This window comes from Camelus dromedarius, chromosome 36 (assembly GCF_036321535.1).
Source record: "Camelus dromedarius isolate mCamDro1 chromosome 36, mCamDro1.pat, whole genome shotgun sequence".
Lineage (NCBI taxonomy): Eukaryota > Metazoa > Chordata > Mammalia > Artiodactyla > Camelidae > Camelus > Camelus dromedarius.
Genome location: NC_087471.1, coordinates 7,298,412 through 7,311,959, shown reverse-complemented (window position 1 = coordinate 7,311,959; position 13,548 = coordinate 7,298,412). Strand labels below are relative to the sequence as shown.

At 44.7% G+C, this 13,548-nt stretch overlaps 1 protein-coding gene across 1 annotated transcript in view; it reads right to left on the bottom strand.

Annotated features, from left to right (window-relative positions):
* DOCK5 (dedicator of cytokinesis 5) overlaps nt 1–13,548 on the bottom strand; it is a 176,548-nt gene that overhangs the window by 42,167 nt on the left and 120,833 nt on the right. The window contains exons 26-30 of the mRNA XM_031442198.2: nt 12,270–12,406; nt 10,275–10,370; nt 5,594–5,692; nt 2,091–2,185; nt 772–850 (exon numbers count right to left, since the gene is read on the bottom strand). Coding sequence (XP_031298058.2) covers nt 772–850; nt 2,091–2,185; nt 5,594–5,692; nt 10,275–10,370; nt 12,270–12,406 — 506 coding nt within the window. The remainder of the gene's footprint in view (nt 1–771; nt 851–2,090; nt 2,186–5,593; nt 5,693–10,274; nt 10,371–12,269; nt 12,407–13,548) is intronic.

Below are 13,548 nucleotides of genomic sequence, written 5' to 3'. Positions count from 1 at the left end.
CTTAATTACCTCTCCCTTCCCCCCCCCCAAAAAAAACAAGCAAACAAAATGTTCGTAAGAAGAATTTGGTTAAATAAATCATGGTCCAGCCATATAATGGACTGTATTCAGCCATTAAAAATGTTGTGAATGTATTTATGATCATTGAAAAGATTACAGAAAAAGTAAATAAAAGCAGATCAATAGGTAACCAAAGAATTGTATAGCTTGATTCTGTTTCAGTGTCTGTGTGTGTATAGACACACACATATGTATACCATTTTGACATACATACACATACAAACACACATGTGTATGCAATATGTATATATAATCTCCTCTGCTTGTGACTCTCCACTTGAAAATATCCACAAATACAAACACAGGCCATGACACAGCAAAAGCATGTCACCAACAAAATACACGCTGGAACGGAAGCTTCACGAGAACTGGACCTTGTCTGCCTTCACCAGGGCCTAGACTGGTGCCCTGTACATAGAACTCGCTAATATTTGTTGGATGAGTGAATGAAGGAAGGAAGGAAGGAAGGAGATGGCGCAAGTTGTCACCTGGTTTGCTATCACCTGGACTTTGAAACAGGTGTGTATACGAACCGCTCTTTGCACACTAAACTGTGTGCAGGCAGAGGGATGCCTGAGTGCTTACCTGCAAGCACGCGTGTATTTGTGTGCTTTTGTTATGATAAAATCTGGGGTGATGTTTTCCAAAATGAAGCAGTTCTCTTGCTTTGGCTGAGAACTCAAGGAACCCGCAGGGGAGTCGCACGCCTACCTGAAGTTCAAAGCTTGCCTGATCCATGAAGAACCTTGTGAGAACCTCAGCAAACTGGTTTATGGCACGGAGGAAAACCCTGGGGGAGGAAAAACACACCAGATGGAAAAGGCAACTTCATGCTCTTTGAAACATTTTCCATACACGTTAAAAACCGAAGCCAACCACACCTGGACCTGGCAACGTAAGACCCGTAGGTCTATCAAGGTCCTTAAGACCAACAACAGCACAGTCGACACACAAGGTCAGCTTCTAGAACTGACTACTAGCACCGCTCAAGGCTGCACCTCGATGTAGCCAGTGCAGGGTACAGCTGAGGGACAAGCCAGGGGGCGCCTGGTCCTCAGATCTCTCCCTCTGTAAGTCTCTCCCTCCGTCATGATTGCTTGTGCTTAAAAGTCTAGGACTTTGGATGCAATTGTTCCTCTAATCTGTACATAGATGGGAAGGGTTCTTCTAATCAAGGATCAGGGCCATGTAGACTTAATAATGTTTATCATAATGATCTCCTCTATTTAGCTCTTTAAAAATCCCAAATCTCTTTTAATAGAGTATCTGTATTCAGTTCACTTTCCTTTCATTCAACACAGCTTTGTTGCTTACCAGCAACTGCAAAGCGCTGGGTCAGGTTTTGCTTTGAAAGAGGTGGTTCCTGGTCTCAAGAAGTCTACAACCTGGTGAGGGTCATTTGCAACCTGTACATCTAACCACGACCCAAAAAGGATATGGAAAATTCTATGCAGGGGTGTCAAAGAGGTATGGGGAATTAAAAGAAGAGAAGATGACATCCAGGCCAGACAGGCTTCTTTTGGAGATGGCATTTGAGAAGGACCCCAAGGAATGGGTGGCGTATTGATGGCCAGAGACGATGGGGCAGACACTTCAGATGGAAACGGCAGCTTGAGGGGAAGTACAGAACATGTTCAGGGACAGAGAGAGGCCAGTTTGGTTGGAGGGCATGGAGTATACACAGGGAAACAGTGGAAGATAAGGTTAGAGAAGCAGGGTGGGCGGAGCTTGAATGTTGGGATGTCAGGATAATGATGGCTGCATGGAGCCACTAAAAGATGCCACGTGGGCTGACACTGATAATCAGCACGGGAGTGACAAGGAGGTTATAGTAGGAAGAAGAAAGTTGAGTCCAAGTCAGAGCAACGGCAGCAGCCAGGGTGAAATCAACATGAACCCACAAACCAGGATCACGAAAACGGGAGGACCCTTACTTTCCAGACGACGGACTTGAGCTGAAGAGATTCACAAGGGTCAGAAAGCTCATTACCAGACCCAAGTGCCTCAGGACCCATCACGGGCAGTCTCACCTGCTCTGCGTCATATTCATGACCATCCAGTCTTTGGCATAGACATTCTTTCCAATCAGATCCTTAAACATGATAAAAGTTTCCATGAGGAAGTCCTGCAGAGAGCAGAGGAGAAATGGTTGGGGGAAAGCTGAGGTTACACTTCGTAAGTCTCTCCCCTCTGCACATGGGCATAAAGGAATGCTGGCTGTGTCAGAACAAGTGGTCCCCTGTCCCCCATGACAGCCTGCCTTTTGAGGAAGGTTTACAGAGCATTCTTACAGCCATCACCTGATTTGACTTTTACACCAGATAACCCGATAAGGAAGACAAGGATGAAAAAATTGTCTACATCACACAAATGGTAAAACTGAGGCTGTGAAAAATTAAATGACTTGTCTGAGGTCATGGAAACCAAGCAGCAGGGGAGCTGGGAAGAGACCGTGGGGCTCTGGATCCCAAGTTTAGAGCCATCATATCTGTAGTTCTCTGCTGCCATGTGTTGTCTGAAAAGATCTACTGCACTTACAGCGAATCCACCAATAACTATTGATAAAAAAAACCTGAGACTTAAAAAAATCATCTTTAAAAAATTGAGTTATAATTAATATACAATATTATATTAATAAATTTCTGGTGTACAACAGTGATTTGATAATTTTATGCATTATGAAACGATCATCGCAATAAGTCTAGTTGTTTTTTATATGGTTACCATCTGTCACCACACAAAGTTGTTAACAATATTATTGACTGTACTCACTATGCTGTACATGACATTCCCCCCGATTTATTAACTTTTGGCTGGAAGTTAGGCCCTCTTAATCTCCTTCACCTCCTTCATCTGGCTCTCTACCCTCCTTCCCTTTGGCAACCGCCAGTGTTTGAGTCTGCGAAAACGGATACTTCTAACAACTCTGAGTCCAATCCTCCTTTATTATTTTTAGAACAAAACAAAAATGCTATAAAATGAGAAACAAAGCCATGATTCTTCCTATTCCAGGAATGTTACCACATGTAGCCTGGGAGAAGGCTCCTAAATGGCCCTTAAAAAAAGCTTAGGCAGCGGACCGTGATGGCTGTAACAACAAATAAGGAAAGTCCAGCATCGGGAAAACAGCTGCGCTGCTTGAAAGGGGGCTGTAGCGAAAAAGGAACTCAGAACTATCGGACTGAAAATCAGAACTTCTAAAATTTATTCGTTAGTTAAATTTAGACATTTTCCACTTAGATTCCTGAAACGAAAATCCAGTCCAATTTCTCGGGCACTAAAGCGTGCCGTTCTAGCGTACGGATTACATCACGTACAGAAAGAACACGGTGCTTGGGAGGCAGGGGGCCTGGGTTCTGTTTCTAACAATATCCCCCCGAGACACTGATCAGGTTGGTTAATCCGGGCACTTTGGATGCCAAACGGCCCAGGAATGGGAGCGATTCTGGCTCTGAAGTCTGCACCACCCTTGAGTCTTCCCTCTGCTTCAGGGGAGAGTCAAACTTTTCTACCCTCCATTCTGAAATCAGAGACAAGAGTTCACAAGTTTTTCCACTCTTCATCATACATTTTACATGCACCCATTATTTATTAAGCATTCTATTAACTTGTCCCGTCAAGTCGAGGGTTCACGGTTTGTGAAGCAAGGATGAAATGTGGATGCCGGTTATCTGCTTCTGACACCAACTCAACATGCAACGCTTGATGCTCTAAGTTAACTGTAAACAGTGAGGGCTTAATAGAGGCGGTTCACAGATAATGCAGGATCACTTTATCTGCCACTTCCCCAAATCTTTCAAGTGATTATTCAGAAGGCAGCAGGAGAGAGAGAAAGGACAGTCTATCAGAAGTCGGGAGGCCCAGCTCCGCCACTGATGACCGTAGTCCTTCACAGGGACAACAATCCCCTTTTAATTAGGTGGTACAGGAGGAAGAGCTCACCACTGTCCTGGAAAACAGGAGTTAAACCTGGGTTTTCCTGCCTACTAAATGGAGCCCAATTGTCAAGACTCTGGATTTAGTATAACTCCTATTCTACCTGCTTTCAGATGGAAATATGGGGGGGAAAAAAGTCACTGAACCATTTTTATATTAATCTGTTATACAAAAATAAAAAATAATTTTAAAAATAATAAAATTATCATTAGCAGTAGCTGGCCATCTTAAGTATTAACTACATGCCAAGCACAAAGCTACATATTTTCCAAGTGTTAATTCAATCAAAATTGATGTTAGCCCCCAGGGAGGGACTATCTTACAGATGAGAAAATTGAGGTTTAGTGAGGTGCAACAGCTCTCCCAAAATTTTGTAGAGGAAAGTGAACCACCCAGAATTCAAACCCAGATCTGGGGTTTCTGAAGCCTGTGTTCTTAAACCAACACCACCATCTTCCCATGGAGGAGAAACCCTGCCACCCTCAGCTCCCACCTGTTTCCACCTCTCCCCACCTCCTAATCCTCTTGCCTAGATCTCTGTAAGTACAGCTACATAACGCTGTGCGTTCCTGTATCCACGCCACCCACAGAGCGTGGCCTGAATGGAGGCCCACCTAGCCCTGCAGATTAAGCCACATGGTCCAAGGACATCATTCTGAGAGTTCATCACTGGGTCAATGACAACCAGTAATAATAAACAGTACTTCCTCTGCCATTCCTTGTGTGTTTTTCCATCATGTGGACCTCACAGAAAGGAGGGTGATTGGCAAGGAAGGAGCTGGATATCCTTGGCTGTACTGGTCACATGCTATCAGCATAACATAGGCAGAAAGTGGAAAATCTAGAGCATAAGGAAGACTTGAATATGCACGAATGACGGGAAGTTCTCCGGAGCAAAGACCAGTGCAATGAGACATCAGACTGTTAATCCAGTACCATGTCCAGCCCACCGCTTCACCAGACAAGACGGTACCTTCAGGGATGTTTTAACAGCCGGTAACAATTCCCTGAAGAGAAGGATCCTGGGAAGCAGCCAGAGGCCTCACTTAGCCTCTGAGGCCGCCTTGGGTTGTGTGCTTAATGGTAACTATCAGAACAATTTTCTTGTTAAAAACAAAAGACAATGGAGTGTGTTCCACTGAAGATAACTTACAAACGTTCCAAAGGGCAAGCATTACCTCCGTCTCCCTATCCAGGGGATACGGAAAACGATGACACCAAGCACATCTTAGAAGCCCACACACGCCTCTGCCTCCTAAAATCCTGGCCACGGCATGAGTACCTACTGTCCCCGAAAATGAGGGCAAAGAGACCTCCCAAATGTTTCTAAATACGGGCTCGCTCTAAATCCAAGATCCTTCGTGGGGCTGCGTGAGAACCTCCTGGTCCATGCAGTGTTGTCTTCTTCAAATCCTACTGCAGAGAAACAGTAAGAATCAACACACTCCTTTTCGTGATCTCTGTGGAAACCACGCAGCCCTGGAGGTGTATGGGGAGAGAATCTTGAACTGCTGATGATGCTCAGTTTTGGTCAAGTGTTTTTTTTACCAAATACAGGAAGTCTTAAAGTTTCAAGGACCCAGTGAAGTCAACTTACAATGATGTCCTGTCTGGTTTTGAAAGTGCTGATGTAATGGCTGTAGTGGCTGTCATCCATCTGCTGCAGGATGGCAATCATGCAGGCGACAAAATTCCCCTGGAAGGAGACAGAGAACACACATCCAAGCTCCTCAGACCACCGACAAAATAAGATGCAGGTGAATGTGCTGTGGTCTCCCCCATCCAATAACCCACGCAGGGACCCCTCCACGCTGCAAACACACTGCATTCTAAAGGTCCAAAGGCACGTGCTTGGCTGTTTCTGCTTAAAACAAGCTCCTTCCAGGTCTGAGTTAAGGAACGTGGAGGGCTTCACCCATCCTGTTAACAGCTGTGATCTGCGAAATCCTACAGGTCAGGGGATATGGGCTCTTAAGATCTCAGCCACATTACTAGTTAAGCTAGAACAACTTGTAGACGTTGAGTTTCTTGTTGAGATAGAGGTGTAGCAGAGAAGTCCGCGGAGAAATGTCTGAAATACTTAGAGCTTTTAAAGAAATCTGAGCTTAGAGGAAAGCAAAGAGGAAACAGAGAGGTAATCACACTCAGAGCGGAAGAGCAGAGAAGAGGGCAGGAAAGGAGAGCTCCCTGCCAGAACACTTCAATGTCATTTCTCCAGCTCCAGAATCCTTTAGCCAGGGATGCTGGGCATCACTGGTATGAAGAAGGGGACCTGGTTTGAAGAAAGGCGTTGGAGAGTTGGATGATTACCATCATTTCTATTTTTGAGGTCAGGAATTACGTATTTAACTTGCTTTCCCCTAGTCCAACTATATCTGAATCATAGATTTAGACCTAATATCTTCCTGTATTCATACAGTTACGAAAACAACACACATTTCAATGAATTTGGCATGGAGATGAAAATACAGCTGCTCTTGGGATGGAGAGAATAACTTCCTAAATACGAAAGCAGTGAAAAGACTATCCACGTACACCTCTCTGAATGAATGTCTGAATTAGCCTCTTTCATTTAGAAAAGTTTATTCTTCTAATTATAGAGTAATGTAAATTTATTGCACTAAGGCTTTGATATCTATTGCCAAACCAGCATATAGCTTGCATTACCATCAGCACCTAACACTGGTCGTTTCTCCAGGCATTTGCTATTCTGGGCACTGGAGTTTTATTTAATCTCATTCTTGGTTAATTTGCATTCCCTTTGTTCTGAATGACACATTCTGTCCATGTTTATTATCCATATGGCCATTTGTGTTTTTTTAACTTTGCTTTTTGCTTATATTCTTTACCCATTTTTTAAATTAAAATATCTTTTTTTAGTGGTTTGCAATAGCTCTTTGTATATTAAGGCTATTAGCCATTTTACAATGTTTATAGTTTGGTGCTTGACATTTATTTTACATATATTTATCACATACTGGGGTTTAAATTTTTTACTTAGTAAAATCTAGTTTTTTCTTTTATAGTAGCCTTTCAATTTAAAAAAAATCAGGAATCTCTTTTCTCTTACAAATAGGTATGTACTTTTTTTTTTTTTTTGGTATGTGCTTCTAGCTGCTTATGGTTTAATTTTTTTTTTTTACCTTGAACTCTTGATTACATCTGAAAATTTTGTGGGTACAGCATGAAATAAAATGTCAGACAAATTTTTTCCACATTGTTCATATATTTTGCAAATCACATTTATTAAATACCTTCACTTTCCCTACTGAAAGGTACCAAAATTTCCATATAATCTAAAGTCTCTTTAAAGTTTCTTCATTTCGTTCTACTGATATATATCCTCCATTCATGAGTCCAACACTATGTTAATTAGAGTAACATTGTAATGTTTTAAAATCTGATCGGCAAGTCCTCCATTTTTACTTCCGTTTAGCTATTCATTTATGTGTATTTTTTTATTTCTTTTTGCTCTCCCACTTTTGTGAGTAAATTAAATGGAAATTTTTTTTTTTTTTACAATCTCTAAATAGGTATGGCTGCTATACAGAAAAGCCACTGAATATTATTTGTTTGAGACTGGTTAGTTTAATACACTGCTCATTAGTTTTATTAAAATTTCAATTAACTCTCTTGGACTTCTCAGATATGGTAGTCATCTCAGGTAAAAATAATGACAATTATGATCTTTTTTTAATATTTATATGCACTGTATTTTTGTCTGTCTTACTACATGGGCTAGAATTTATAGAAAAATGCTAAACAGTGTTGAGGTTTGACATCTTGATTCTCCTTTTTATGACCATCAATATAATGTGTTACCTGTTAACTGTATGCCCAGAACATCTCCTATTCTTAATTTGAAATAGATGTTATATCTTTCAAATATATTTTGGCATTCAAGGTGAGAGCCTTTTTCCTTTTATTAAACTGATAAATTTTATTACTGGATCCTCTAACATTTAATTATTCTTGAATAAGAAAAAATTTACTAAATTTATATTCATAAGATATAAAAAGTACATTATTGCTTTATACATGTATGGCATATTTCTCTTTGGGACTGCCTGTCCCTTGTCCCTCCTTATGTCTGCCCCTTGCTTTTTCCCTTCTTGTGTTTCTCTTTCTCCAGCATGCTCACTTGACTCCAGGCACCTCAGCCACGTCCCCTCCCTTCCTCTTATTTTAACAGAAATGTGACGGAGATTCTGCCAGTTTTACATTCAAACATTCAAATCCTAACCCTTCTCTTGGAACACAGTGAGCCAAGGTTCTTGAGTTAGCTTAAACAAGGGAGACAATGGATGATTTCACTACTAAGAGAAGCTGAATGGGTAAATTTAAATTAAGATAGTGTATTAAGTGTCACCTGTAAACCAATATGTCATTTCCTAAACAGAGTTACCAGTCTGCCTTTCTCTATAAAAAATTTTAAATCCATGACAGAAATGGCCTGGCAAAAGCAATTAATGGTACACTGAGTGTCTATGCCTTGAACACAAGATCTGAATCCTCTTGTAATGTGTTCTGGATCACCCTGAGTTGTAATCTAGCAGAGAGACACCCCCTTACTTGCAGTCATTTCTCTGTATTCTTCTTTGGGTCTGCTCTCTCAATTACATGTGAATCTTCTAAGACACACGTTAGGGTTTCTAACTCTGGCTCTTGCCTCTGCCTGGAAGGCCCTTCCCCATACATCCACGTGGCCCTCTACTTCGCTTCATCAAGTCTTTGTCCAAACTTTACCTTCTCAGGAAAGCCATTCTTAACCACCTTACTTAAATTTGTAACTCTTCTACCCTGACCCCGCTTACTCCGCTCATGTTTTCTCCGCAGCACTCATCTCCTAATACCATGCAGTTCATTTTTTGTTATTGTTATTGCTAGAACACGGCTTTTTTAAGGTAGTGACTTTTTTCTGTCCTCCTTTGTTTCCTGATTTATCTCCAGGGTCCAGAATAGTGCCTGACTCACTGCAGTTTCTCAATACATACTTTTGAATAAATGAATGGTTTTTATTTACTATAGCAATTTGGGATAGTTCTGTGTCTTCTAATTAAAATCTAACCATAGCTTTTAGTAATCCCAAGTAAAAGACACTTCATTTTAACATGATATAACCTGGCCTTTCAACAGTTACCTCTGGGCTCAATCACACTTTTTATCTGACATTTCCCAGACACAGTGGATGGAGAATAAGAGGCCAGGGCAACACTGGCGTTCCTAAAAGCACGCAAACCCCAAGTTCTTTCAACGTTTTTTTCTTTGAATCAAAAAGGCTGGATGGTAACAGGGCACTGATCTAAGAGCACACCAAATATCAGGGGAAACGTGATGCAAGGGGGAAAACTGGATTTATCAGAACTCCTCTCACGGTGACTATGGCACATAACCTGCTAAGCTGCCGAGGGCTGGGCATGGCCACACGTGCAGGGCTCTCCATCCAGACTGGCTGCCTGGGGCCAAGGCCACCTCGGTCCCCTGGTGCTTGTGTAACCTAGGGCAGGCTTCTGCACATTTCCACATTTGAAAAATGGAGGCTGGTGGGAGCTTTCAATGAGATAGAAAATGCTTAAAAGGGTTTCGGGCACACACACAGGAGTGCGCTAACAGTGACCACCATGGTTTTCATCACATGGCTGGACGTACTTATGTGATTACTGTTACCATTCTAACGAAGGTGGATCAGACAGCACGCACACACTGAGAATCACAGCCCAACTGCTTGAGGTGACAGAGGAAATGCTGAGTGCGGTCAGCTAAACCTCGAATTTTCTGCTCACAAAGGCTCATATTGTCATTAAATAAAATAGTAAATATTTAAAGAGCGTTAGGTGGAGTGGGTCTCGAGTTCTCAGTCCACCTAGGGTGCTCATATATCTCAGTGGGTCTCTGCTTTTATGTATTTTAAGAGTCTTTTGTTTCACCTTCCATATAAGCAAGGCTCCTTAAGAAGGGGTCCTTAACCCTCCCTCATTCGCCTTCCCTACCACCCCGTTGCATCATTTTCCCACAAGGGAAAATCAGCGTCAGATTTCTGCTCGCAGTAGTGACCAGGGGTCAGGCATCCGAGGAGGCTGTGAAGTTCTGGACTCCCCTCATTTCTCGAGGGAGCTATACACCCCAGCACACAGTGCAGACTAGGAGCTGGAGGTGGGCGGTGGCGAGGCCTACGTGAGTCTGGTCTCAAGATGCTGGGCCCTGAAGCCTCCCAGTAGGCAGGTGGGACGGGGCACCAGGACACAGCAGAGGCAGCATGGCCCCTGAGCAACACTCACGATGTGGGGAGACTGTCGGCTCATCCCGATCACGGTCCGGTTGATCCTTCGCAGCAGCCGTTCCATTATCCGCTGTATGTGCGCATCCGTGGGGCCCTGGGGGGGGGGGGGGGGGGACACAGGAATGCACTCCACATCTTCAGACTCAGCTTCACCTTTCTTAAGGAAACCTTGGACTGAGGAGTTGCACCTTTAACTCTTATTCTGGTTCTTCCCCACAAAGCAACTGCTTGTCCAAAGGGGGAAATGCTTTCATAGCATGACATATAATGTTATTAAGGAATCTGTTGAAAATAATTGGTTCCAACATTTAAAAGAGGAATGTGCAGATGTGGGGAAGGAATGCCTCCCTGATGACCCAGATCATCTGGTCTCACTGAGAGCTCACCGTGGCCACCGACTCGACAAACAGTTTTAGGGGGCTCCCCGTTAGCACGAGGTACCCAGTCCTGACACTGAGTAGGTTGCCCCGGACAACTAGGCACATGTGTGGGAACGAAAGGCAAAAGTACAAAGTTCTTGCCACCTTCTGGGTAGGAGGAAAGAAACCAAGAAATTCAAGTCAAGGAGACTGTTATGGACCAAACGTTTATGTTCAAAATTCCTACGTTGAAGCTCTGACGCCAAATGGGACGGTACTTGGAGATGGGGCTTTAGGAGGCAGTAAGGACGTGAAGACAGGGCCTGGACTGATGAGTTAGTGTCCTTATAAGAAGAGACACCAGAGAACACAGAGGAGGCAAGGCCATGTGAGGACATCGTGGAGCCCTGCCTAGACCAGAGTGTCCACCACCTTTTTTTCAATCTGTAGGGCTCGGAGCTCCATTTTACCATTTTAATTACTGAGTTCGAAGAGTTACTTTTAAAAAATACTGTCGTCGTGACATGTTTGGTCACATGTACTTATTTGCTGCAAAGCACCTGGTTAGAAATCAAATTCCAATCACAAAATTCCTTGGGAAAATTGATTGTACTTGACAATGTGGTTTCTAGGAACACATGTAAGCCAAGAAGAATAAAGGGAGGGGGAGTGACTTCTAATGAATAAATAGCAAATAAATCGCACAAATACTACGGAGGGGCTGCAGGAGCTCAGGGGAGGGGAGAGACGGGGGGGGTAGAGAAAGCAGGGGTGTCCTGTCCTTCCACCGCTGAGGCGGGGACCGGCAGGGCTGCCGGCCTGCCCGTGTGACAAATAGCAGGAGGTGAGGCAGGCTGGTGCCAAGCTGGGCTGGATCCCGGACGGGGGGCTAAGGATTTAGCTACAGGAAAAGGTCCAGTGCTCTCCAGAGCCCTCAGCAGAACCGAATCTAAAGATACTGGCCAGAGAAAGGGCTCAGGCGAAACCAGGGGAGGTGTCCGGGCTCTGTGGGAACATGGCCGTCATGGGGGCTGGCGACTCCGGTCTGTCTTCAACTGAACCCAGACTCGGGGGCAGGCTCTGACAGGCCTGGGAGCTGTGCAATCTCTAGAACACGGCAAATCCAGGCAGTGGGGCCCCAGGTTCTTGGAGGGGAAGGAGATGAGATAAAATTAACAAACCAACCAAAGAACCAACCCACAAAAATAACACATCACTTCCACTAGGCTCCAGAAGGAAGAATCAGTGTCAGAGAGAGTAAAAAACTGAGACCCTCTCAGAAGCTCAGGAGTATCTACAAGAGTACTGACAGGTACCAAAGGTAGAAGAGGATAGAGGTTTCTATGAAACAAGTCCAAACAGGGCTCTGGTTCTGGAAAGTCTCATTGGGGTTTTTAGTGATGGGCAAACTGGGCAAACTGGAAACACCAGCCGGGAGCAGCCCCAGCTGCAGGTGGACCTCCCTGGACCCAGATCCGCAAGGCGGGCTCGAGCCAGGAGAAGCCCCTCTAACCACCTCTGATGCGGGGGCAGCCGGCCCCAGCGCCCTGGGACCACGCTGCCCGGGGTCTCTCCAGTCCGCGGCCGTGGGACCAGCGTATGCCGTGCTCTGCAGCAGCGACGCCACGACTCACCACATCCTTCCGGTCCAGCACTTCCAGGATGCAGCTCAGAAGCTGCGAGCTGGCCTCGTGGTCAGGCCTGCTGGAGTTGTCGTCTAACTGGCCGCTGAGCTGGTCTGTCAGCAGTGGCAAGAGCACGTCTCTGCACTCTGGGGGAGAAAACGCGGCCAGCTCACCGCCCGAACAGCCCGGCTCCTTCCTGCCGCCCTCCCTCTGCCTGTTCCCGCAGCCCCCCGCAGGGGCTCCCCCGGCCACCGACGAGCATGTGGGTTCAGGCCAGGAACCTCAGCCCTGCACCCTGATCTTAAAAACAAACAAACAAAACACTCCAAAAATTACACCTATCACATGTATGTGCAGCCAAAGGTCGAAAGTATTTAACAATTCCTTTAGCTTTCAAAAAAAAAAGTGCCAACTTGATCTTTGCAAGCTAAGTCATATGAAACCAATAAACTAAGGAAGTTAAATTGCTGTAGTTTTTTTGAAATTTTCCACCTAAGGGAGAAAAGCTACTCTAAAATTCCTACAAATCCTGAGCTTTATCAGCACATCGCAGTGTGTTTCACACCCTGTTCCAGTCTTCGCAGGCACGAGGGCTTCATAAAGTAAGTCACCGCCTTTCTGCTCTGTCTTCCTCCCGGCATCTTCACGAATATAAAATGTTATTCCAATGAGTCCGGGGATTCTGGGCACTAACAGAAATGACTGTGAATGGTGACAGTACTTCCTCTAATGGAAGCATCCAGTGCAGGCTTGCTCTTCTGCTCTGACACCTCATCTTTATTTTAATCTTCAGGTATGCCTTCTGCATCCTCAGAGGCAGAGATGATCACAGCACATTAAGAGATGTACTAACATTAGGTTTTCTACTTAAGAGCACCCACGAGCTTTCTGCACTGCCTCCATCCGCGTCCTTGTGCCAGCTAAAACGCACAGGATCAGAAAACACCAGCACCGAAAGAGGCTGCTGGTTCAGTCTAGTTCAAGTCCGTCCTTCCATGGAGACAAAAGCTGAGACTTAGAGAAAAATCTCTCATTTGTCTAAAGTTACGTAACTAGCCAAGGGCAAGGTCAGGAGGGTTCTCCCACCAACCACCCACACAGCCTTTCCTATTTCTGGGGAGTCCTGCTGGTCCTCAGACCCGCCAGCAAATACATGCAGCATGAGTCATCCTCCGGGATCCCCGGACCTGGTGGTGGCTTCAAAGGAAGCTCCCGCAGCTGCCCCACCCAAGCGAGCCTGGGGTTGACTGGGGAAAGACCAGATACTGGACCTCCTTCCCCATGCCAA